This window comes from Callospermophilus lateralis, chromosome 5 (genome assembly GCF_048772815.1).
Source record: "Callospermophilus lateralis isolate mCalLat2 chromosome 5, mCalLat2.hap1, whole genome shotgun sequence".
Taxonomy (NCBI): Eukaryota; Metazoa; Chordata; class Mammalia; order Rodentia; family Sciuridae; genus Callospermophilus; species Callospermophilus lateralis.
The window spans coordinates 67,232,015-67,257,225 of NC_135309.1; the positions used below are offsets into that span (position 1 = coordinate 67,232,015).

The following is a 25,211-nucleotide window of genomic DNA, read 5'->3' on the forward strand; positions in this document are numbered from 1 at the left end:
AGTACCCCTGGCCATCCTCTTATTTATGGCCAGTTTCCACACACATGGTCAGGTTCACTTCCCAAAGCATGGGCCCTTCTGTGGGTTGCTGCCCATCTCCAACAGGATCAATATTTCATCTATGCATCATTCTCTCTCTCTCTCTCTCTCTCTCTCTCTCTCTCTCTCTCACACACACACACACACACACACATTCTTCTTAGAGGGACAGGGACATGGTGCTGTTAGCAGGGGCTCTGATCTTAGGAGAAATATTAAGGGATGTTTCCCTAGAGAAAGCAATGCTTGAACATAGATCTGAAGATTCAGAGTTCATGTCTGGGTTAGAGAAAGATTGGTAAGCTTATGATCTAAGATTAATCAATTTATTCAACAAATATGTTAACAGATGCTGTTTTTCTTATAATTTCAAAGGTAAAAAGTTCACACTCCTTAAAATACTTTATTTGTACCAAGGATTAAACCCAGGGGCAGTTAACCACTGAGCCACATCCCCAGCCCTTTATATTTTTGAGACAGGGTCTCACTAAGTTACTTGGGGCCTCCCTAAGTTGCTGAGGCTGGCCTCAAAATTCCAAAGTCACTGGGATTACAGATGTGTGCCATTGTGCATGGCAGAAGACAACTATTAAAGCCAACTGCTGGATATTACAGGAAAGTCCTCTTACCTTTTTAAGTGATACTCAGAAATTCAATATTTTGTTAAGATAATCAGCACTTTATTTAGCTCACATTTTATAGCCCCTAGTTCATAATATTCCCTATTCTTTTTTCTTATGCTCCAAATAAAGGACAACCTAATTCAAAAACACTTGCATGAAGATGGCCTTCACTCCAAGTTTCTTATTATATACAAACAAAGCTTTCCACCTGTCGCATCAACTCCATCTTCGACCAGAGCTCTATTGGTGAGGCTTATAGTAATTTTGTCGCAAAACTGAGATGGCAGAAAACATGGTAAATACAAAGCCAAGGTGGCTGGGTGAAAAGAGATTATTAAGATAGATGAGGAGAAAACAGACGCTGGCCAGGCTGTGGAGAGTTTTATCTCTATCTGATGTGCAAGCAGCAGCCATGAAGGATGCTAAGGAGCCAAGGGAAGAACACAGAAGCAGAAAAGACTTGATTAAACTTGATTTTTTAAAAAATGATTCTGGTTGCGTGCAGAGAAAAGAACAAAGCAGAATCAGAGAGGCCAGGACACTGCAGTCAGAACTGTTAGGGGCATTGCTGGAAGGCCTCAGAGCAGGCTCTGGGTACAGCCGGAGGGCCACTTTAACTCCCATATCAAAAGTCGAGAAACCATACTGACAAATGTGCAAGTCACAGGCATTCAAGACAGAATGTCTAAAAGTTAAACAATCCCACCAAACCTGTCTGTAATCATTCCCCAGCAGTAGGACTTTTGGTAAAAGTAACTAATAAAGTAACTTGTTACTTGATGGAAAATTCTTGTTAAACAGGAAAGTCAACTTCTACCTCAGGATTCCAAAACAAATGTATTTTCACCTTAAAATTTTCATCACAAAAGAGACTATGTGAATTTCCCCTGAAATACTAAAACAGCTTTACCTTTGTTTCCTATATTCCTCTCTTCCCTTTTAAAGAAAAGCTATGGAAATTTCCTTTCATAAAGGCAACTCTGAGCTGTTTATAGCATTCCTAAGAGTCAAACTACAGACCAAATTCAGCCCACTAACATGGCTTTGTTCCCCAAACCCCTCCCCAAACGCCAGAATGATGTTTTGAAAGCAATACTTTCAAATTAGAAAATTTCACAGAGAAATCTGGAATGTTTTCTTCTCTTGAATAATCAGGAGACCTGGCAACACCAGGGCTTTCTTTCAAAGCCCACCATCAGCCTGAGCCAAGGGCAAGCTTGCCCTCCCAGATGGGTATCCCTTCCAGCTCACCAAGAGTGACCACCCACAGGATCTAGGCCTTAGAATTCTGGGATCACACAGCTTTTGTGTTGTATCAGCAAGGTATTGCGTTTACTCTCCTGCCCTCTGCTGGCCACATCCATGCACTGCAGAAAAGTACCAAGTAGTTCTGGCCTGTTGATCATCATCAAATAGGTCAAAGCAAAGTTCTCAGAAACAAAATTCTCTTTAGCCATATTCCTGATCTTCCCCCAGAACCAGATAATATACATTCAAGAAACAAATGGAATTTTATTTTAACATTTAAACAGTGAACAGGAATGCCAAATATTCGTTTCATTCATTATATTATACATGGGTTTATTTGTAAACATACAAAATTGCTCGACTTACCTAAAGCTCTAATCTTCCCCCAAAATATTCGTGCATTAAATAATTCCCTACCATATTAATATTATTAAAGTATATTAGTTGATCCTTAAGTTTCCATGAGCTGCATTATAGTCAACCATCCCAAATATTGTGATGTTAAACTCCTTGTCACAACATAGTGCTCACTATAGCCACTGCAGGAGCCAAAACAAAACAGGAGATTTGGGACTGGGGTTATGACTTAGTGGTAGAGTGCCTGCCTAGCATATGCGATCCTCAGCACTACATAAAAAATTAAAAAGACAAAGGTATTGTGTCCATCTACAACTCATTTTTTAAAAAGAGGCTCTTTGCCATCAAGTTACTACAAAATACACCCTCCCAGCATGGAGAAATCACAAATTCACAAGGCATTCCTAGCCCACTCCAACTTAATACACTTTGACAGCTGTATTTGGAGAGACATATATTCAATTAGAGAGACTTCTGCTCCATTTTGTCCCACCATTCTTCTCTCAAGTAGATAAAATATGACACAAAAGTCAAGCAATGCTTTGATCACATCCTGCAATTTAATCACCACATTCCCAAGTAGCAAGAGCAGCCAAAGAGTGCAAAATGCCAAATTCCCTGAAGCTAAACTGAAACTCTATTGACAACTGCCAAGTACACTTAATCAAAGACTCCTGTGGAAGTAAGGTAAAACCCACATGTAAGACCAGTCCCAATCAATAAAAAGTGAGAATTCTTACAGAAATCTTACTTCCTAATTTCAAATCAACTTGGAATCCTAGTTGAGTTCTGTCCCATTAAGCAATTAATTAATGTAGAAATGTAAATGCTTTGGGTTTAATTACATGCATTTGCTTACAATGAATGTACTTTAATTTCTTAAACTCCTGTTTTTCTGGAACTCCCTTAGACCCTTTCAGGGGCCCACAAGATCATAACCATTTCCTAATACTAAAATGTTACTTGGCTTTTCACTTCCACTCTCAGAGTGTATGGTGGAGTTTTCTAGAGATTATGTGACTGTGACCTGCAACAGATGGAGTGCCCCAGGAGAATCCAGCCCCATCCTACTAAGCCAGACTTTAAAGAGGTTTACAAAAACATAAAACTCTTCAATGTTTTAGAAAGTATACTTATTTCTTATGAAAATATTACTTATATTTTTGGCCATAGTGGCACATGCCTATAATCCCAGTGGTTCAGGAGACTGAGGCAGGAACATTGCAAATTCAAAGCCAGCCTCAGCAACTTAGTGAGGCCCTGAGCAACTTACCAAGACTCTGTCTCAAAGTAAAAACAGGGTGGGGATGCGGCTTAGTGGTAAAGTGACTTTGGGCTCAGTTCCTAGTACCAAAAAGAAAAAATATATATACTATTTATTTATTTTTATATGTACACATACACACACACACCCCTATATTGGGTTGACTTATTTTTAAATGAATTAATACTCTCAGTATTCCAATAATACTGATAGATATAATTTATGTGAACATAAGTTATTGAAGACGTCAAAGAACTTAAGAGTATAAAGTAAAGGGGTCCTCAGATCAAAAATTTTGAGAGCACCTTTTTTGGGGGTGGGGGGTAACTAGGGATTAAACTTGGGGGCACTCAACCACTAGCCACATCCCCAGACCTATTTTTTGTATTTATTTAGAGACAGGGTCTCACAGAGTTGCTTAGCAACTCACTTTTGGTGAGGCTGGCTTTGAACTCACGATCCTCCTGCCTCAGCCTTCTGAGCAGCTGGGATTACAAGCATGAGCCACCACACCCCCGGCTGAGAAGCCCTATTTTAAAGTTTTCTTGTTGCTTATTAGGTTGAGCAAACTCTCTAAAGATCGGTTTCACTTGGAAGCATTCTTTCTGAATTAATAACGCCAAGAGAAAGTGAGGGGTTCAAAATTCATCTCAGAGCAATTGCTCCCAGCAGGCCTCAAAATCCCACCTGCACTTCTAAAGTTACAGTCTTCACTTCTTCAGGCAGGCATTCCTTTCTCTTCCCATCTACTTAATCAAAGTCATAACCAAAGCATGGTCTTTGAGCATCAATCATCATTTTTCAAAATTTGGTGAGCATTTAACCAAGCATTATCTCACTAATGAAATAAGAAGTGCTTTACGCATTGCCAAAGAATGTGGTGGTGATGGTTGGCCTATAATAATCCCAGTTCCTCATGTAAATGAGGAAACTAAGCCAAGGCAACTGAGGTACTTATCCAAGATCACACAGCTAGTAAGTGGCAGGGCCCGATTCCAACTCAATTCTACATCTAGTCCATGCACCAAACACATCTGCCCTGCTGCACCCCTGAGCCTCTCCCACTTTCCCATGCAGATGATCATCTGAGGTTCATTATTAAATGCAGGTTCTGATTCATGCAATCTGGGGTGGAGCTATAGATTCTGCATTTCTGGTAAGCCCTCAAGCAGTGCTAATGGTCCTCAAACCACAATTTAGTAGAAGACTGTTCACCTTCCCACTCACAGGGATCCATTTTTTAGTGTATGTATTCATGTTCCTGCCTAAATATTCTTATCCTAGTTAAATATTCTTCAGAAGCTCCATTGACATCTTATACCACAACAGTCCCTGAGCTTTGTTCCACCTCTATTTTTACAGGTGACTCACTGACACCTCAAACTGCCTACAGTACACCACAGCCTCTTCTCCGTAGCCGAACATCCAGTAATTTGAGTTATCACAAGGGGGCACTGCCCACTAATCAACAGTTCAGAGGCTTCCACAGAGTCATCGGTCCTTGTAAAACTGGGCTACTATGTGAACTGTGGAATTGTGTGAATAGGAGCCGAGAACATAAACAGGATACAAACTGTATGAATTGTGTGAATTCTGACAAGGACCTCGAGCCCAATGGACCCTTCCTTTTACTCATGACACCCCATGCCCACCCCACCCCCCGTCATTTTCCTTGCAAATGCAGGAAAAACAAAGGAGTCATGACTTAATTATACATTTGTCTGACACTGGACAGTTCGAAGACATTTTTAACTTTGCTCATGATTCATTATTGCCTTCTTGTTCCCTGTGGAGATTTGTAAGTGAAGGCCACACCTCAGATTTCCCTCACCTTCACTAAGCTAATAAGAAAACCAAAATCCTCGAGTTACCTTATTCAACATTTCTTCCACCTCACCTTTGAGAAAGGGGACATTCTGAAACACAATGAAACAGGGTGAATTGTGCCCCCCCATCCATAGTTGAAGTCCTAACCCCCAGTATCTCAGAATGTGACAATTTGGAGAGCTTTGACAGACGTGATCAAGTTAAAATGAGAATACTGGTGGATCTTAAGCAATGACTGGTATCCATATAAAAAAGGAGAAATCTGGAGAGAGACATGTTCAAGGGGAGAACACCATGCAGAAGCTGCGGTAATGCACCTGCATGCCAAGGATGCCAAAGATTTTAGCCACCTCCAGAAGCCAGGAGAGGCCAGAGCAGATTCTCCCTCAGCCATCAAAAGGAGCCAACCTAATTTGTGGTGCTTTACTAAAATAACTGAAGTAAAATACACATTAGTTACAGGTACAAACTGACATCAAGGCACATTAGACCAACACCATTCCCTTCATGGCCCACAAGATAATGGTTAACATCAGTTAATTGAGGAACGTGAACTAGAACATTTTGAAGAGACTATTTTTTACATCAAGAATCAAAAAAAGCATCTCAGAAAATTATCCACATTGCCTTCACTCTTCATGGTCTAATTAAATTACTATTTTTGACAGTGATAGTTATGCTATAAACAGTTGAAGAAGCAAATGTGAAATTTTAAAAACAAGCTTGAAAAAAACAAATGTTTGCACCGAATAGATTTAAAAGTTTATTCAAGCCAAGCTCAGTGGTGCACATCTCTAATCCTAGTGATTCCAGGAACTGAGGCAGGAGGATCACAAGTTCAAAATCAGCCTCAACAAATTACAAGGTCCTAAGCAACTAAGTGAGGACCTGTCTCAAAAAATAAAAAGGGCTGGGGTTGTAGCTCAGTGGTAACAGTTCCCTGGATTAAACAGATCCCCAGTACCCACCCCGTACCACCAAAGAATACTTATTCAAATACCCCCATGGTCTCTTTAATGGAAAGGGAGGGATGAACTTAACTAGAGACACAGGCCTGATTGTAAAAGCAAATTTACAGTGGAAATTTGCTACTCAACATTATATACCTATATATAATTTATTTACAAATATGCATGAAGAGATACATAGCAGAGTATCCAAATTAGGTTATTTTTACAGAAAGTAGGACTTCTGTTGAGAGGTCACCAGTTGAGATATCTGGGTTCTAGTCAACAATTCAAGTGAAATAAATACTCTAACAATAAAGAGCCACCACATTTTGGTTACACATTTCTGCCACTCCCCAGTGACTGATCTCACACCTCATTTTGGTAACTTGATCCCTAATGTTACAGTTTTCAGAAAGAAGGCTTTGTTTGGAGACAGGCCTTGTAGTTCAAATGCCAAAGCCAGACAGCCTGGTACAAAATTCCAGGCCCATCACTTACTCTCTCTGATTTGGAATCAGTTACTTGTCTTCATACGGAAGATGGATACAATGAAAACACCTACACATACAGAAGATGGATACAATGAAAACACCTACATCTTACTTAGGGTTTGTGTGAAAGACGTATTTAAGATCCCTAGTACTTAGTAACCCCATTCATAAGTGTTGACTGTTATAATTTCTAGTTGAACCATAGACATTGTCTCATAATAATTTTCATAATGGCAATTGAATAGTAATTTTTTAAAATATTTGTTTTCAACTTTCTGGAGTTGTAATTAACAAATGGTATATATTCAAAGTGTATAGATTTAGTCACATCACAATGTATACATTTTGAAACATGATTTATACAACAATACAGTCTGTTAAAAATAATTTTAAGCCAAGAGCAGTGGTGCAGGCCTGTAATCCCAGAGGTTTGTGAGGCTGAGGCAGGAAGATCATGAGTTCCAAGCCAGCTTCAGCAAAGTGAGGCATTAAGCAACTCAGTGAGACCCCGTCTCTAAATAAAATACAAAATAGGACTGGGGATGTGACTAGTGGTTGAGTGCCCCTGGGTTCAATCTCTAGCACCCAAAATAATAATAATTTTTAAATTGTACAATATCATATTTATGAAATGATTATCACTGTCAACCTAATATGCTCATTGCCTCACAATATCACTTTTTAGTATTCCTACCACAAAGATTAAAAAAAAAAAAAAAAAAGTAGTAATTTTCAGAGACTGCTGAAGATCTACTGACAGTGGCTAGCCCAACAGCAGAGACTGATATTATTCCCTTGCTTAAGATTGGGTAGAAAAAGATCTTAAAACAGATGTGAAAAAAATCAGTATGAATCAGTTATCCATGTAATACCCACCTAACACAGAAAACGCTTAAGCCAAATCAATGTTGGCCTTTTTAACGATCATCATATGCCGAATCCAAGGGAGACTTAGATCATCGATCTCATTTTCTACCCCAAAGACTGGAGTAAAACTTAAACATTTTAAAAAATAAATTATATTAGAACTTATAAATCTTGTTGAAAGTTTCCTTTTAATCATAGTTTAGCAAAGAGGAAAGAAAAAAAATGTTACTTCACTATTGCCTTCTCTTTTAGAAATAGAATTATTAAAATTGTCAGTAATCAGCTGGGCATGGTGGCACTTACCTATAATCCCAGAAGTTCAAGTTCAAATCCAGCCTCAGTAACCCAGAAAGACCCTGTTTCAAAATAAAAAATAAAGAGGCTGGGGATATGGCTCAGTGGTTAAGTAGCCCTAGGTTCAATCCCCAGTAACAAAAAAAAAAAAAAAAAAAAATGTTCGTGACCATTAAAGAAAGAAAAGCTATAGCAAGATTTAAAGCCAATTCAGTGATATACAATTCCATTGGATGTCCATGGGCAAGGATGGCCCTTTTGAAAAAATAATTGCTGGTTCTGAGTAAAGAACACACTCCAGGGAGATGAGAATGACTTGGCTTAGATCAGTGACAGAAGATCCTAAAGGATACCCCTTTCTCCCTGTTCTACATGCACGATCCCTCACAAACATGAAAAAGAATACTTAGCCATTTTAAAAATGTAGATCAATATTGATACCACAGAAAGTTACTTATGACATAATATGAAGAGAAAAAGCAAATTTGCAATGATAAGTAGGATTCTTTCAAAATTATGTATGGGTATAAAATGTATTTGAAAATATGCAAATAGAGATATCTGGGTTCAATCCCAAGTAACAGAAACCTTTCCTATGCAGCCTTCCATGACAAATCCAGGAACTCTCCTGGCCTCTAAGTTTTTAAAATCTTTACCTAGAGTCTATCTGTGATTTACATACCCTATTAAAGTTTCAAAGAATTACCTGAAGGGTCACAACAGTAAGTGGGTGTTGAAGGGGGCTTCAGAAAATAGTACCATGATTCCACCCCAACACTTGCTTCAATTCATATAGCTCCCTTTTTTCTGTATATTTTCTATATATTTTATCTGGAAAAAAAAGTTTGCCATGGCCAAAGTTTGAACACCATTAGCCCACAATATGAACTTGGCCATTGTGTTACAATATTTCCAATGGTATGGTCTCATGCAAGATTACAGGTAGTAATTTCACTGAAGTACACCCTGTCTCCTCGGAGTGACTTCAAAGAATTGGCAGGACCTTCATTCCACTTCCTTATTTTTTTCCACAACCTCAGAATGGCTTTTTTGTTGAATGACTACTCCCATTGACTACTCAGATGACACTAGAAATCATGCTTTACTATTACCTAACATCACAAAAAGCACATCCTTTCCAGAAGCATTTCAAGAGATTTCAACATTCATCAAATGACTTTTGCTACCAGTTGCCAAATACAGTACTATGCATGAAAGTAAAGTAGCTACTTAGGCTTAGGTTAGACTTGAACTTTAAAGGTGGAAGAACAGAGATATACCGTCCAATTAAAAGCATAAAAAATTTAGAATTCATTCCTTCAGTCATCCTACTCATATTTGAAGAATCTGACAGGCACATATGGCTAATGAGTACCATATCGGATAGTGGCAATATAGAACATTTACATCACAAAAAAATCTCAAATAACAGTGATATAGAGGCCAGTGAGTATGTTTCATATTGTATGTTCTAAAAAAAAAAAAAAAAAAAAAAAAAAAGTAGTTTGACAAGACGCTGTGATCCCAGCTACATTAATCTGAAAATTCAGAATCCTAAATCCTGTGCCTTACATATTAAAACATTAATGCTGTGAATCTCTACAGAGATTCTTGTATCCAACAGATCCAAATTTGTTATTAGAGACAGGGTCTCCCGGAGTTACCCAGGCTGGCTTGGAACTCACAATCCTTCTGCCTCAACCCTTCAAGTAGGTGGGATTACAGTTGTGTACTATCATGCCCAGCTGGATACATCCAGTTTGCATTCCAGCTGTTGCTTATTAGCAGTGTGATCTTGAGTTACTTTACTTTGAACCAGTTTTTTTATTTAATAGAAACAGAACTCTTTAGCAATGTCATTAAGAATGAAATGAGATAATGCATGAAAAATTAAAGTGCTTTGAATATAGAAGTCTCAACAAAATCTCTGTTAATTTTTCTTTCTCAAAATTCAGAGAAATTCTATTTAATTTTGTTTAGTCCAGCATCTCCCAAATTCATTAACAATTTTGTTAGAATATGTGAAAGAATAAGATCTCCCCCAAAGAGGTCTACACCCTAAACACAGGAACCTGTGTTTGTTATGTTACTTGACCAAAATCTTAAAGATTTTGAGATGGGGAAATTATCCTGAGTTACCCAAGCAATCGCAGTAAAAATCAAAGGGATTGTTTATAAAGACGGAGGCAGGTGGGGTGGTTAGAGAAGGGAGAGGCGATGATAGAAGCAGAAACCAAAGGCAGAGAGATTTGAAGATGCTGTGCAGCTGGCTTTAGACGGAAAAAGAGGATATCAGCCAAGAACTATGACAGCCTCGAAAAACTAAAAGAGGTGAACAGATTCTCCCCAGAGCCTCCAGAAGGAGCACACCTCTGCCGATACACTGATTTTAGGACTTCTGACCTTTAGACCTATAAGATTGGTGTATTGATTTATGCTACTAAATTCGTAGTAAGCTATAGACAGCTGCAATAGGAAACCAACACAGAATGCCTGAAAATATCCCAAGGGATACTTATGTTTCAACGAGGCTGGCCTGATAGGAAGAACTGAAACCTGAAACCAGAATCACAATACAGGATCTATCTCAGTTTAGCAACAAATCAGCTTTGTGATGAAGAGAAAGTCACAACCTCTGGGACACCTCAGTTTCTTTTAACCACAATATCATCACCACTTCGACTTAGTTTTTTAAAAACTTATGAAGGTAAAAATTAGATACTTTGACTTCTCAATTACAAGGGGATAATTATGCATAAAGTAGAAAAGTTTTAGAAGAAAATTAGAACTTTCTGTAATTTTAACAAGAAAATGTATGAGAAAGGAAAAGTATTTTTTAAAAAGCTTTTTTAATGCATTTATCAGAAATTGACAAACATTTTGCACCCAGGTTGAAACATTTAGAATCAGATTCTGTAGCTTCCCTTCTCTATCAAAACAGTTTTTGTTGTTGTTGTTGTTGTTTTGTTTGGTTTGGTTTATAAGATTTGAGTGCAATTTATTATTGTTTGTGTTAAAAATGTTACCAGGCTGGGGATATGACTTAGTGATAAGGACTCACTCCTGTGTGGCAAGCACTCCAAGGTCAACTCCCAGAACCATCGCCCCGCCCCCCACCAAAAGTTACCACACCAGGCTTATTTTGCTCACTGTGCAATATGCCAATCACTGAAAAGACAAGTTTTGCAAATTAGAAAGCCTATTCAGGAAGCAGCTTGTGAGGAGACAGGAGAGCAATCTGCCTCCCCAGGATTGGGTTTGGGGATATCTATTTGCTGAAGCATGGAAAAGTGAATGAATCACGTTCCTCTGTCCTTACCATGATAATGCACACATCAGGGGTGTTGTCTACAGTCAACCAAAAGTGAGTAACCTAAAAGCAGGTTAAGCAGGTTAAGTCTAGAAAAGCAAGTAAGAGCAGGTAAAGTCTAAAGGATTTATTTCAGTTTCCCCTGGTTTCAATAATAAATATTTTTTTCTCCCAAACGTGAACAAAAAGGGCAAAATCTAGACGGCAAGAGGTGCCTTGCTCATTTTTTAAAAAGTGAAGTCTGGGATTCAAGGAAAGCAACATTCTTTGTTTTCTTTATGTGCCACCAAGAAATCAAATTCATGTTGGATCTCTGAACACTGCCTTCCTTGCCCAACTCATCTGGTTCTGGGATGTTGGACACCTATGTGAAGATGTTTTACCTCCTGCCGAGTTTGGTAATCATGGAAACAGATCTAGTCACGCTAAGGAGACCACCACAAGCATGTTGCTGGTCGGGGTGGGAACAGGAAGAGAGTAATATCCACCAAATGTTGAATACATTAAAGTGTATTCATCCATACACTTTAATGGATGCATTGTATGACATGAATGAAACTTTTTTTTAAAATGAAAAAATTCTTGTACAAGGTGGTTGGTTGTGGCAACTAGATTTTTTTCCCCCTAATTAATGGAACATGTCTTTCAGTAGAAAACCACAGCAAATAATACTCTAAAAAATAAGACATCTATAGCCAGGGATGGGCTGGTTATATCTAAGCAGGACTATCCTGGGCCTGTTAAGGTATTTAAATGCTTTACTTGCTAAAAAAGACATGCTGCTACAATATAGTACCCCACATATTCTTCACTGTGGATAAATAAACCTCTGACACCTCTCTCTAGGGGATTTTTGGTTGACTGGAGCCCCTCATTACATTATAACAAAAATCATGGCTGCAATTACAGTTTGCATTATAATAATATAGAATCAAACTCTTGGGAAGGAAAAAAGGAGTAAATGTATGCCTCAGAATATCAGCCACAGTCATGTTTGGATAGGACTAATTTCTATATAACCTGGCACAATGCAGACACACCCTCATGTTTTTACCCTCCTTTTGCTTTCCCAAGGAGCCATCACATTTATGTCCAAATTTTATCCTCCCCAGAGTCAAAATGGGCAGTTATTAACAGGGAACCCTGCCAGAGAATAGGATAGGGTGAAGGAAAAACCATGTCCACCTGGCATCCAAGACTCCAGCTTGGATGTCAAGCCATCTTCCAAAGGACAAATAATTGTCTCCAAACTGGAAAATGAGGTTTTGACTCTAATCCAAAATGACCTTTTTTGATTTAATAGTCTCATTTTTCAAAGATAGGGTTGAGGTCTTCTAACTCTTAGTCCCTAGCTCTCCCCAACAACAAAAGCAAGATGAGGTCTCAGACCCAGTCATACCCACTCACTTACCTCAGAGATGAATTATTGCTCTGCTCATACCTCTAGCCTGGACCGACACTCTGGAATACCAGACATTAGATAATGGGAATGTCACTAAGGAAGGCCCCGCAGCAAAAGATACTCCACAAAAGCAACTGTGATCCAAAAAGAGAAGCACAATCAGGGGATGACAGAACAGGAGACTCAACAAAGCACAATAGTCAGCAAAGGAAAAAACAGTAACCATACTCACGGTTTTTCATTAATATTGTGGGTGGTAGTGAAAAAACCGCGTGCCAAATTGTGAGTACACACAAAGACAGAACTGAGCATGCTTTAAAAGCTCTCCAGCAGGCTAACAAACTGCAGCTGGTCCGTGAAGCCCAGCCTGATTCAATGTGTTCCACGAGGAGTTCAAAGCCTGAACACCTGTGGGTTGTTGGAGAGGTTCACCCTCAGAGATGGAAGAACACTGTGCAGCAATGAACAACCTCTCTGAGAAGCAGCAGCTGTTTTCTGGTGTGCTAAACAGAGTTACTGAATACATAGCAATGATAAGCTCCACAAAGGTACTGGCAGAAATGAATGAGAAGGTGCATGGCTAAGTTCTCTGCTCCAATATCACTTCTTCCAAGAAGACTTTCCAGGCTTTCCCCCAACCTCCCAACCCTAACCCCTCCAACCCCTGGTGTGGGTCAGATGCTCTCCTCTAGGCATCCATAGCAGCCAGGACTCTTCAATGACAATTTCATTGTCCCTGAAATTTGTTTCTTTGTCTCTGCCCCCTAGATTGTAGCTCTTTAAAAAAGAGGACTCTTGGGCTGGGGATGTGACTCAAGCGGTGGCGCGCTCGCTTGGCATGTGTGCGGCCCGGGTTCGATCCTCAGCACCACATACAAACAAAGATGTTGTGTCTGCCGAAAACTAAAACATAAATATTAAAAAATTCTAAAAAAAAAAAAAAAAAAAAAAAAGAGGACTCTTCTTCCACTCTGGGTTCTCAGGGTTAGCATCACATCTAGCACAAGAATGGCCCGATACATATTCACTGAAAGAAAAGCGTGAGCTTTTCTCGCCCGTGACAGAGGCTCAATTTTTATTGGTTGAACTCTGCTAATTTGAGGATCATGTTACTTAAAGAACAATATCCCACAATTTCTTTGTTTGGGCGGGATAGCAAACAGCTTATAAACAGCTCTGAAACCCAACTCTGGACTCTTGGGGTTCTCACTCAACTCAGTCATCTACTAGCTGTGTAGTACTGACCCACAAGCAAACTATTATATATCTCAGTGTCATCATCTGTGCAAATAGAGAATACAATCATACCCTCTTCGGGAGCTGTCATGAGGAGCTAAATGCCTGAAACACATGGCACAGAGACTGATTCTTAGGATGCACTCAAAAAAGATTGTCATGATGGTTAGCCCTTCTCTGGAACTAAGCTATAGGGCAAACTTTGCCCAGTGTTGGTAATACCACGTTCACATTTAGCTCTGCTTTTACCAGAAACCAGTTATAAGACTGACCACAAATTGCTTTATCTGGGTTCTTTTGAGATTAAGCTGACTGATGTCCCTTGCTACTTAAATATAAATTCTTTCAGTATAAAGTAGAATTTAAAAAAAAAAATGTCTATGGCCCAAATTTTTAGTTGTTCTATTACTGCTTCACAATTTCCACGGGTTGTCTCTTGGCAACATCATGGCAGGTAGTATCCCCTATTAGGAAGAGCAGCATGAGACCCAGCTTAGGCTTCAGGAGCAGGGAGCTGCAGAGTTGCTAGGATTATATAGCACGAGTGTGGAAGCAGACCAGGCTTTCATGCAGTTTTTTGAAAAAAGCTTTATTGAGGTATAGTTTACATATCACAAATTCATATATTTGGGTATACAATTTAAGGTTTCAGTAAATTTAGAGTTATACATTTCCATCATCCCAAAAGAGATCCTTTATGCCTATTTGTAACGACTACCTCTCCACCACCCCCCATCCCTCTAGTCCACAAGAGCCAGAGCTAAAGTTCTGCCTCCCAGAGAAAAAGGGAAAGGAAACAAATTGAACAAACCCAGCACCACTGAAGCTTCTCCAGTAGGTAGCTTTATTGGTCAGACTTATCACTGAGATCAGGGTTTAGAGGAATTTTAAAATGTCATTCCTTTCCTTTCCTGAGAAGAACTGGTGAGAGCAAAATTGCCAGAATTCACAGTCTGACAACCAGTCCAGTACCATCTCCATTGGATCACACTAAAAGCACTTCTGATTCAGTCACGCTTAGGGTGGAAGGTATCTTCATTTCAACTCTGCCCCTTCCTTTGAACCATGCTAGCTCATCTAGTCCTCCCCAGAGTGTCCACTGCCTTGTAACACTTTCCAATTTCAGACTGGTTCCAGAATTATTTAATCTGAAAATTTTTCTTTTCCCAACTTTAAATGTCATTTTCTTTTAAATCTCTTAAAAAGCCTTCAACATAGAAATTGTTGATTTTTCTTTTAATTCTCTTGTCTTGGTTAATCTTTCAGGAATTCTCTCTGAAAAGTAGCTTAATTCATCATGTGGTTGTCTTTATCACCATCACTTTTTGAAAAGCCTCATTAGTAAGCAAACCTCTAATTCCAAGCTCCACGATTACCTCTAAAAAACCCACAATAGACTAAACTTGAGTCAACCATAATTAGATTTAATAGGACTTTTTCCCATTTTTTTTTTTTTTTCACTACCAGCTGGGCTTGATATCAGCAAGCTGTTGACAGGACAAAGGGGTGTTGAGGGTAGGGTAACAAGGAAGCAGATCTCTGCCAAGAGGGAAGGAACAGCAGCATTGGTTCTGTTTAAAACTGGCTCTCCAAGTGTGTCTCCCAACCAGTAGCAAGGAAGCATTTGAAATTGTTAGAAATGTCAATTTGGGGGTTCCAGTACAGACCTACTGGATCAGGCTATCCAGGGGATTCTGAGGCATGCTTGAATATAAAGGACTTGGTTCAGATGTAGTGTTTACTGAATTGTATATCTCAAAATTTTAGAAACAAGCTCATTGAAAATAAGTGCCTTGAATGTGGCTGGGGTTATGGCTCAGTGGTAGAGCGCCTGCCTGGCATGTGTGAGGCACTGGGTTTGATCCTCAGCATCACATAAAAATAAATAAAAATAAAGTTATTGTGTCCATCTACAACTAAAAAACAAAAAACAATTAAAAAATAATAATTGCCTTGACTGGCTTTAGTGATCTTTCCCCACTTCTCCCCCAACTCCCTGCCCCGAGGAACAAATCCCACTTACGTTTATGTTCTTCTCATTTATCTTTTATAAGCATTATATTTTTATTACTCTATAGGGCTGCTATTTGGTATTAGACTTGCTAATGAGCAGCAACTGTGTATGCTGCTGCTGCTGCTGCCTCTCATTTGGTGCAGGCACAGGTATAAGGCATGCAGCAGAGAAGAGCTTAGCAACCAGCCTTCCACATTCTGTTCTCAGGAAACAAGCGAGGAGGAGGGTCCAAAGGTGTCATTTGACACTGACGACAGAATTTATTTCCTATGCAGAAGAGGGGAGACAGAAGACAAACCTAAATGAGCTAACTTCCTAAGGAGGAACTGGATGGAGAAGGTGATGCTGGCAGCTGCCTTTGCCAACTCCAACTCCAGCATCATGAACATGTCCTTTGCTTACCTCCATTTTGCTGGAGGGTACCTGCCCTCTGACTCCAAGGACTGGAGGACCATCATCCCAGCTCTCTTGGTGGCTGTCTGCCTGGTGGGCTTTGTGGGGAACCTGTGTGTGATTGGCATCCTCCTTCACAGTGCTTGGAAGGGAAAGCCATCCATGATTCATTCCCTGATTCTGAACCTCAGCCTGGCTGATCTTTCTCTCCTGCTGTTTTCGGCACCTGTTAGAGCTACAGCATACGCCAAAGGTGTTTGGGATCTAGGCTGGTTTGTCTGTAAGTCGTCTGACTGGTTCATCCACATGTGCATGGCAGCCAAGAGCCTGACAATTGTTGCAGTGGCCAAAGTATGCTACATGTATGCAAGTGACCCAGCCAAACAAGTAAGTGTCCACAGCTGCACTATTTGCTCAGTGCTGGTAGCCATCTGGGCTGTGGCTAGCCTGCTACCCCTGCCAGAATGGTTCTTCAGCAATACCAGGCACCACGCAGGTGTGGAAATGTGCCTCATGGATATACCAGCTGTGGCTGAAGAGTTCATGTCAATGTTTGGTAAGCTCTACCCTCTCCTGGTATTTTGCCTTCCATTACTTCTGGCCAGCTTTTATTTCTGGAGAGCTTACAGTCAATGTAAAAACCGAGGAACTAAGACTCAAAATTTTAGAAACCAGATGCGTTCAAAGCAACTCACAGTGATGCTGTTCAGCATTGCTATCACCTCTGCTCTTCTGTGGCTCCCTGAATGGATAGCATGGCTATGGGTATGGCATCTGAAGGCTGGAGGCTCAAGCCCACCACAGGGTTTCATAGCCCTGTCTCAAGTCCTAATGTTTTCCATTTCTTCAGCAAATCCTCTCATTTTTCTAGTGATGTTGGAAGAATTCAGGGAAGGTTTGAAAGGCTTATGGAAATGGATGGTAACCCAAAATCCCCCAAGAACCTCTGAGACTCAGGAAACACCAGTTGGTAACTTGGAGGTTCTTCCTGACAAGATTCCATCCCCAGAGACCTCAGAATCCATTCCCAAGAAACAGAAACCTGACTCTCCCAACTCCAGTAAAGAGAAAATGGAGAAGGCAGAGATTCCAGTCCTCCCTGATGTAGAGCAGTTTTGGCATGAGAGGGACACTGTCCCTTCTGTACAAGACAACGATCCTATCCCCTGGGAACATGAAGATCAAGAGACAGAGGGTTGTGATAAATAAAGTTCCAAAGAAAAATGAATTATGGTTATTGTATTTACTTGTACTACTGCTTATTAATACTGCTGACTTTACCATACAAAATTATTAGCCATTAAGAATTACAAAAATGCTTCTGCATTTTCAAAATGTGCAATCTGGTAAGTAAAACACTATGTAATATTTATGCTTCAGAATTATAACCTGGAAGTCCAAAAAATTCATGTAAAGTGTTTAGTATAAAGAAGCTGCTGCCAAAGTGATGAGATAGTTAAGCTATTTAGTCACTTGTTCACAGTGAATGTTTCTATTATGTGCACCTTAGAACCAGCTCTGTACTGTGCTGGCTGAAATTGAGCTTCTGTCTGTTAAAGGTTGAGCCTGTATATATATTCATATTCAGTTTCTTCCTAAACCTGCTGGCCCTAATGTCATCAATTTTTATTTCACATAACCAAAGCTCAAGATCCACTTCCACTTAAGAACTTTCTCTAACACAATGAATAAATTTTACTTAATGAGCTACTTGTTTGATAAATGTTAGTTTACTTAATGAAAATCCATGTTAATTTTCCCAATCAAAGTTAACAAATAAGGAAACAACCTTATCCCAATTCTGGGTTAATTTCAAACCATAGCTATTTTTGGCAAAGTTTAAATAAGTTTAAACTTTTCTGTATACTATAAAGTCTTCTTCAATGATCTTTTTTAAGCCACTTAAATGGGTCTTTAGCTATAAAGTCTGAGAATTTTAGGAGCCTAACATGACATCCTATATTGTGATATGGAAAAAATATATTTTTAAAAAAACTACCCTTCCTTCTCTTTCAAAATGCTTGAAAGTTATTTTTCTTAAAACAGAAATCTGTTCCTCCCAGTATCTCCTTATCCCATGATAAACTATAAGACACAGTGACATAGCTATTAACCATTAATTAAAGGCAAGCCTCAAAGATAAAGGATGGAGGTAGTAAGCTTTCTTGTTAAAAGGTGTTAATTTTACCCCTAAACACTTATCTGGAAACCTACTCAACTTTTAAAATATTGTAGGGCTTCTAAGTTATAAAAATAAACAAGTAATAAGTGTGAAAAAAGTATGAGAAGACAAATTGGCTGATAATAGAAAATAAAAATCACAAGTATAATGAAAAATGAAAAGCAATAAAAATCAAATCTGTATTCCTAGACATAACAGCAAAATTTAAATAGGCAGTAACTGTTCATTTTATAGTAAAACATCATATTCAGTAAAACATAATAATTATGATACACTTCTTCCCCTTTTAAACACAAAAAGGACATTTATCTATCATTACTTTCATATGGAATTCTTTGGTATTTTTACTGAGGGGGGAAAATAAAGCGAGCAATGGAAAATCAGAAATATCAAGAATATGCTGTGCAATAAATAAAACAAAGATACTGTGTCCATCTACAACAAAAAAATACTTAAAAAAAGAATATGCTATGCAAAGAAATACTGTTGTTTTTTAATGTTCAATCTGTGGGTTTGGGGATTTTTTTTCCCCCTAATAAATGATCATAGTTTGCTTTTTAACACAAAAGGTAGAACTGTTTTTATTTGCTTCAATCCAAATTTTATTTGAAAGTTTCATGTTAAAGTATAATTTAACCCAAGAACCCAAAATATTGTTTTGTGATACTAAGTTACACAAAAAAGTCACCATTAAAATTGTTTGTGATGAACCATTTGAATAAAGGTTTTTATGTTCACTATATATTTAGAAAATATAGGATGTAAACTTTCAGTGTTTGACATTTTAACTTGTAAAGAAATAAAAACAATTATGTTTGACTTCAGATAGTTTTTGGAAACTTAAACTGTGTCTTGAATCATCTTTTCAAAATCACCACTTGGAATGATGGGGCTTTATAGGAAGGAAGTCTGACCTTAACGGTAGCTCAGGATAAAATGATTTTCAGAGTCTGTAGACAAGCACCATATCTGCTGGGCACAGCAACTCATACCTGCAATCCCAGCAGCGGGGGAGGCTGAGGCAGGAGGATTGCAAGTTTAAGGTCAGCTTTAGCAACTTAGCAAGGCTTTGTTTAAAATAAAAAGGGCTAGTGGTGAAGCTCAGTGGTAAAGCACCTCTGGATTCAATTCTCAGCACCAAAAAAAAAAAGAAGCACCACCACCACCATATGAAGATACTGATACTGAAAACAAAGCATACTTTTAACGAACCTTTCATTAAGGATGTGACATGGTGAATCCTGATTTGATCCCTTAAAAAAATCTGTACAGAAAATTTTGATTTGTGTAATCAAACTCAAAATATTTTAAAAGTAGGAATCATGAGATATCACCAAGCCATTGTCTTCACACTGCTGATTTACTGTGAGAAAACAGAAATGTGGTGAGTAGGCAAACAATTCTGTGTGGAATTTGGAATAAGAAAAGAAGACATGAAAACATCTGAAGAGCAATAATATTTCTATAATAGTTGTGCTCCTTTTGGCAAGCACTTTACTTTGTGAATTTATAAAAATAAAATTTCAAAACGAGAGAAAAAATACAAATCCCATTTTTTCAGATTAAGACCTTAGTTTGATACATTGGTGCCAGGTTTCTATAGAGTTTCTACAGCACTTAATAGATCCAAGCTATTTAGCAAGTAATATGGATGTGCATGTGTCTCTAATTATATACATATAACTTACAAATACAGATCTGTTTGAATTCCCTCTTTCTAGCTTTTGTTGTAATCAGTAGGTATGAGATTAACAGGAAAGAAAAATCATGCGGCACTCAGAAACTGACAAACTATGAAAGGATAAAATAGTTCTATTTTGTTTTTGATTGGGGAGGTAAAGTTAGAAAAAGCAATTGAAAATCAAAGTTTCATGGTGTGATACGAATGACATTGATAGAACGTCAAAAAGGCACAAACCATCAATGTTTCTATAAACGGCAAAACAAACATACAAACAGAAAAGAAGCAAAGCAAAGAAAAACAAAACAAAAATCAGCATCTTCTTTCTAGTAAGCAATAAATATTACTAAGGGACTTCAGCATCCAAAAAAATGGTTCTGTACAAATTTCTTCTCTTTATACTGGGAAATACTGCATTCATATTCAAGATTTTAAAAACTATGTAATAGTCAAGATTCAAAGATTACTTTCTTTGTGCCAAATTCCACTGCTGTTTCTTTTAAAACAGGTATAAAATTAGTTCTTATAAATTATGTAACAATAATCATATATAATCCACATATATAAAAAGGACTGGTTTATTGTAGTTCAAATACATAAACTGAACATTCAAACATCTTAAACTTTAGAAACAAAAGTTTAACATTCAAACAGGAGTATAGTTTACAGGGAACACCCAGAAAGGTAATTTTGTTGTCTAATCCAGAATATTGATAAAGATCACTTAATGGAGAATAAAATATATTTAACCAGGAGTTCTATTCTGGTCAACATGTTAGTTATGAATGTGGTTCCATACCTGAGAAGAAATTACTAAATAAATCTTCTCTTAGGCTAAACAACAAGACTTGGCCTATAATTCAAAGGGAATAATCAAAGCACATAAGTGAACAAATAAAACTAAACTGTTCTTTAGAGACAAAGGTAAAAGTATGTCCATTATAATATTCTTAGCCTCTGGAAGAATTCAATTTTCAGTGTTTTCTCTTTTACCCGCATTAAAAAAAAAAAATCAAAACAAACCCCAACTTAAATTTTCTTGGGAGTCTGTGGTATTTGCATCTTGCAAGTTCAAACCACAAATGCTCTTTTGTCTTGCATGAATAACACTGCTAGAAAGAACGTCACCAAGTCACTGACTTCCACACCTCATAAAAAGATGATTTTTAGCTTCAGTATTTTAGATTTACTAGAGATAGCCTATATTTGAGTATGTATGTCAGTCATGCCACACAAAGAAAAGCATATTTCCAAAATATTCTGTTCAGAAACTGTTCGCAAATGCTTCTCCTGTTGTCAGATGATTTTCCAATAGGTTGACTAATGCACATATATGTAAAAACCTGAAAATTGGCTCATGCAAGCGTTTTGAATTAATAGATACCCCTGTGGAAGAGTATTTGGATTTATTTTGTTGATCGTCTAGTGGGTTCTGATGCTGTGGGAGGTGGTGGTGGACCTCGGCGATCCAGGTCATCAACATATGCCACAATCAGTTTACGCCTCTCCTCTGGCACACAGTCCAGTACTAGATACCGTTTGTCATTCTGCAAAATTTTTTCTACATCTTTCAGGTGCTGATCAGATTCTTGGATTAGCTTTTTGGATCTGAAATAAGAAAAAGAAGACCAAGAATTACTGACTGCTGTTCACTGGTCTTTCAAAAATGAGCTGGAAATGTCCATCTAGTTCCTAATTGTGTTTCCATTTTTTTTTTTCATTTTTTTTTTTTTTTTTTTAAGAAAAATTTCACTGCAGTAGTCACCTTTGTAAATCACCTCAGCAAAGACTCCAAGGAGTGAAAGGGCCTCAGAAGCTGAATTACCCTCCCACCCCTACTGGTGGTCCCTCCAGATCAGGGCTGAGGGTGGGTGGATAAATCTTGCCCGTGCTGTACCTGTTCTGTGGATGAACAGAGGACTTCAGTCTGCGGGGCTGCCAATCCCAGCATCTTTCACAAGCTTTCACTTTCACATCTTTCACTAAATTAACTATAAAAATGTAGAAAGAAGTCTTACTTCACATCTAATTTAAAAGCCCAAGCTGATGCAAAACATTAAGGATCCTGACCAAAAAATCCAAATGACAAAATACCTAAAAACCACACCCTCAGCACTATCTATCCTCCCGTGCACATACCCTTCATTAAAATGTTTCAATTTTTCTTTTAAAGGACGAAATGCTGGAGCATGAAACAAAAAATGGTTTCCTGCATACTGATTGATAAGCAATGCAAAATTGTTTCCCTAATGGTAAATGACTGGAGTTGGGTAACTACTGGGTATGCTACACAGAAATCTTGTTTTAAAAACTCTTGATTTTATAACTTTTTAAAATTACATAAATGTATCCAGCAAACTGCTTTCCTCTGAGGGGAAAAAAATGTTTTTGCTAAGCTTAAGTAGAGGATTTCAGGTGTTACAATGATCTAACGACATGGAACAGTTTTTAGAGGAGGCAAAGATAACTGATAGTGAAGTCTCTTCATGAAATACCATTCTTATAAAGTTGAGGATACTCTAAAAAAAAAAAAAAAAGAAAGAAAGAAAGAAAAAAAAGCAGTGAAGTAAAAACAAAAGTATGTTTTAAAAACCGGATGGGTGGGTAACACAAAAAAAGAATTGACATCTGGGCCCTTTCTTCAAAAAAAAAAAAAAAAAAAAAAGACCGGGGGTGGGGGTGGGGGAGGAAAAAAGTACAGTATATATGGACTCTATTTGGCTTTGGATAAAAGTTGGCATCTTCTTATTCCTAAAAATTAATAATGTCAACATGTGTGTGAATGCAAAGTATGCTTTGGTCGTTAGAGTAAAGACTAGTAAAGACAATGACTGTCGATATGAAACATTTCAATACACGCACCTATATGTTATAAATTTGGTCTCTTTCAAAAGCGTCCTAAAGTCAGCTTTAGCTGTGATGTACTTGTCTCTGATGTATTCTTCAAACTCTCTTTGTTTTTTCTGGAAAAAAAAAACACAAAGAAAATAAGATCATTGTGGAGGGGGGGGGCTACTTCCAAAATGAACATTAATTATTCATTAAACCAGTAATTTGTTAACACATGTAATAAAATTAAAAAGTCAAAAAGACTATCAGATACATTCCAGGTCCTATAAAATTCACTGAAGTGTACAATTTGCAATGCATATTAAGGCAAAAAATTTTAAAAAGCAAGAATGAGGAAACCATGAAGCACTACACTGCCAAGCATTTTACAAACACCTCCTTCAATATTCCTAACAACCTTAAGAGGTACAAATCTTTTTAAAAATAAAGAGATGAAGGCTTAAGTGTTCATTTCCTACTGACATATCTTAAAGCACAAAGACACTATATAATTTGATATAATTTATGTATACATCAAGTAAAAGGAAACACTCAGAACTTACAAATGACTTACACTGAGCATTTAACTTTCTAGTAAAGAAGGGCCTTACTACCAATTCTAAACAGGTAAGTTAGAAACTGGGAGTGGGTTTCTAATTTAATCAGTCTACAACTCTTTCCCAGTCATGTATATTTTGTGGTCCAGCTAATGAAAATCCAATTTACTAGAGTATGAAGGGGAAGAATATTAGATCTATGGGTTTTTAGATACCAGACCTAAAGAAACCAACCAGGCAAGGGAATGATGGGAAGAAAGAACACATAAAGGGTCAAGGGATAAAAATAGTGAGGAATACTTTTCTTAACATCATTCACTATTTTAAACTTTGGGTGAATTTGTTTTCTATACTAGAGCCAGAGCGCATGACAATAGGGCTCAGTTTTTAAAAACTTCTGAGTTTTCTGTACTGCAAAGTCTCTGGAACATACAAGAACTCAGGATCTCATTGTAATGTTCTGTTAGTGTGGCTTAAAAAGTCAGGTGTTTTGATATCTTGATATCAACTGCCATGAATAGGTCTATCTAGTGGGACTTGACTATAAAATAAAACCATAGCTTCATTAAATCTCTATGATTGCAAAACACAACTTTACCTCTAAGAAATATAATTTAACTTTAAATAATGCCTTCTTAATATATTATGCAAAAAAATGAATTTAAAATTCAGATTCATTTTTCATACAATTGAAATTGACTTAAAACCATCAACTTCATTTTGTTCAAGATATTAATATACTGGGGCAGATTGAAACTCCTCTCCCTGAAACTTGGCAATAAAATTATGAGTCTCTTAAATAAAAAATAAACTAGTGCTGCTGATTAAGTACCCAATCAATATGTATAAACTGACAGTAAATCTCAGACAAAATCTTCTTACCCTGTCACTAGAAGAGAACTTAATACACCGAGGATCTTCTTTAATGATTTTTTTAACTTCTTTCCACGTGGATGTTAAGGTAATCTTTGAAAAGACAAGTGAATAAATAACATAAATACAATTTACTTTTATTTAGGGGGTCAAACTGCAGCACATATGGTACATAATATTACACACTGACCTGCGATCTCTTGTAATGCCCAAGCGTAACTGGACTAGTTAGGGACAGGGAAGCAGCTTTAATGCAATTTCTTTTTGTTGGCTTGCCACAAGAGTTATTTTCATGGCCATACTTTCAAGGTGGCCTAAGACAATCACCTGCAAACCCTGTATTTACATGGGCAAACATCATAACTTCTGAAGAAACCATCACCAAAAAGAGAGCAGATAAACAGGAACAAAACCTGGATAACAAAGGGTACAAACTGCCAAACAAGGGGCCATAGTACCAAATTGAAAATGGAGCAAAGAAGGAATTTACTAAATCTATAATCAGGAGGGATCACTGATCAGACACAACTAAGGACAATTTGAATTAGTACAGGAGCAGTTATGAATTTGAAAACTGCAAAAAGAAGTAATTTCTAAATAGTAAGAATGCTATAACATATTCAAAAGAGAAAAAAAATCAGAAGAGAGTGTCATAAAAACTATGAATTCCGGTAATAGGACTAAAGACCATGACACTAAAGATCATATCAATGTTTTACTTTTGAAATATGGAAGATTCATCCAGATGAAAGATAGGAAAAATAGAGACTCTCA

The 25,211-nt window shown here is 37.7% G+C and overlaps 2 protein-coding genes across 7 annotated transcripts in view; one reads left to right on the plus strand and one right to left on the minus strand.

Annotated features, from left to right (window-relative positions):
- The first annotated feature begins 16,252 nt into the window (after positions 1-16,252).
- Gpr151 (G protein-coupled receptor 151) lies at positions 16,253-17,524 on the plus strand. The gene has a single exon (XM_076857646.1). The coding sequence runs from the start codon at positions 16,253-16,255 to the stop codon at positions 17,522-17,524; it is 1,272 nt and encodes a 423-aa protein (XP_076713761.1).
- A 3,214-nt stretch (positions 17,525-20,738) lies between these two features.
- Positions 20,739-25,211, minus strand: part of Tcerg1 (transcription elongation regulator 1) — a 65,379-nt gene continuing 60,906 nt past the window's right edge. For 4 of the 6 annotated variants that reach the window (XM_076856756.2, XM_076856755.2, XM_076856754.2 and 1 more), the window contains 3 exons: positions 24,447-24,530; positions 23,041-23,141; positions 20,739-21,786 (listed from right to left, as the gene is read on the minus strand). In XM_076856756.2, coding sequence (XP_076712871.2) covers positions 21,585-21,786; positions 23,041-23,141; positions 24,447-24,530 — 387 coding nt within the window. In that variant the 3' untranslated portion in view covers positions 20,739-21,584. Of the gene's footprint in view, positions 21,787-22,075; positions 22,170-23,040; positions 23,142-24,446; positions 24,531-24,627; positions 24,774-25,211 lie in introns of those variants that run through there. The other 2 variants (XR_013091434.2, XM_076856757.2) reach the window with 2 other exon arrangements.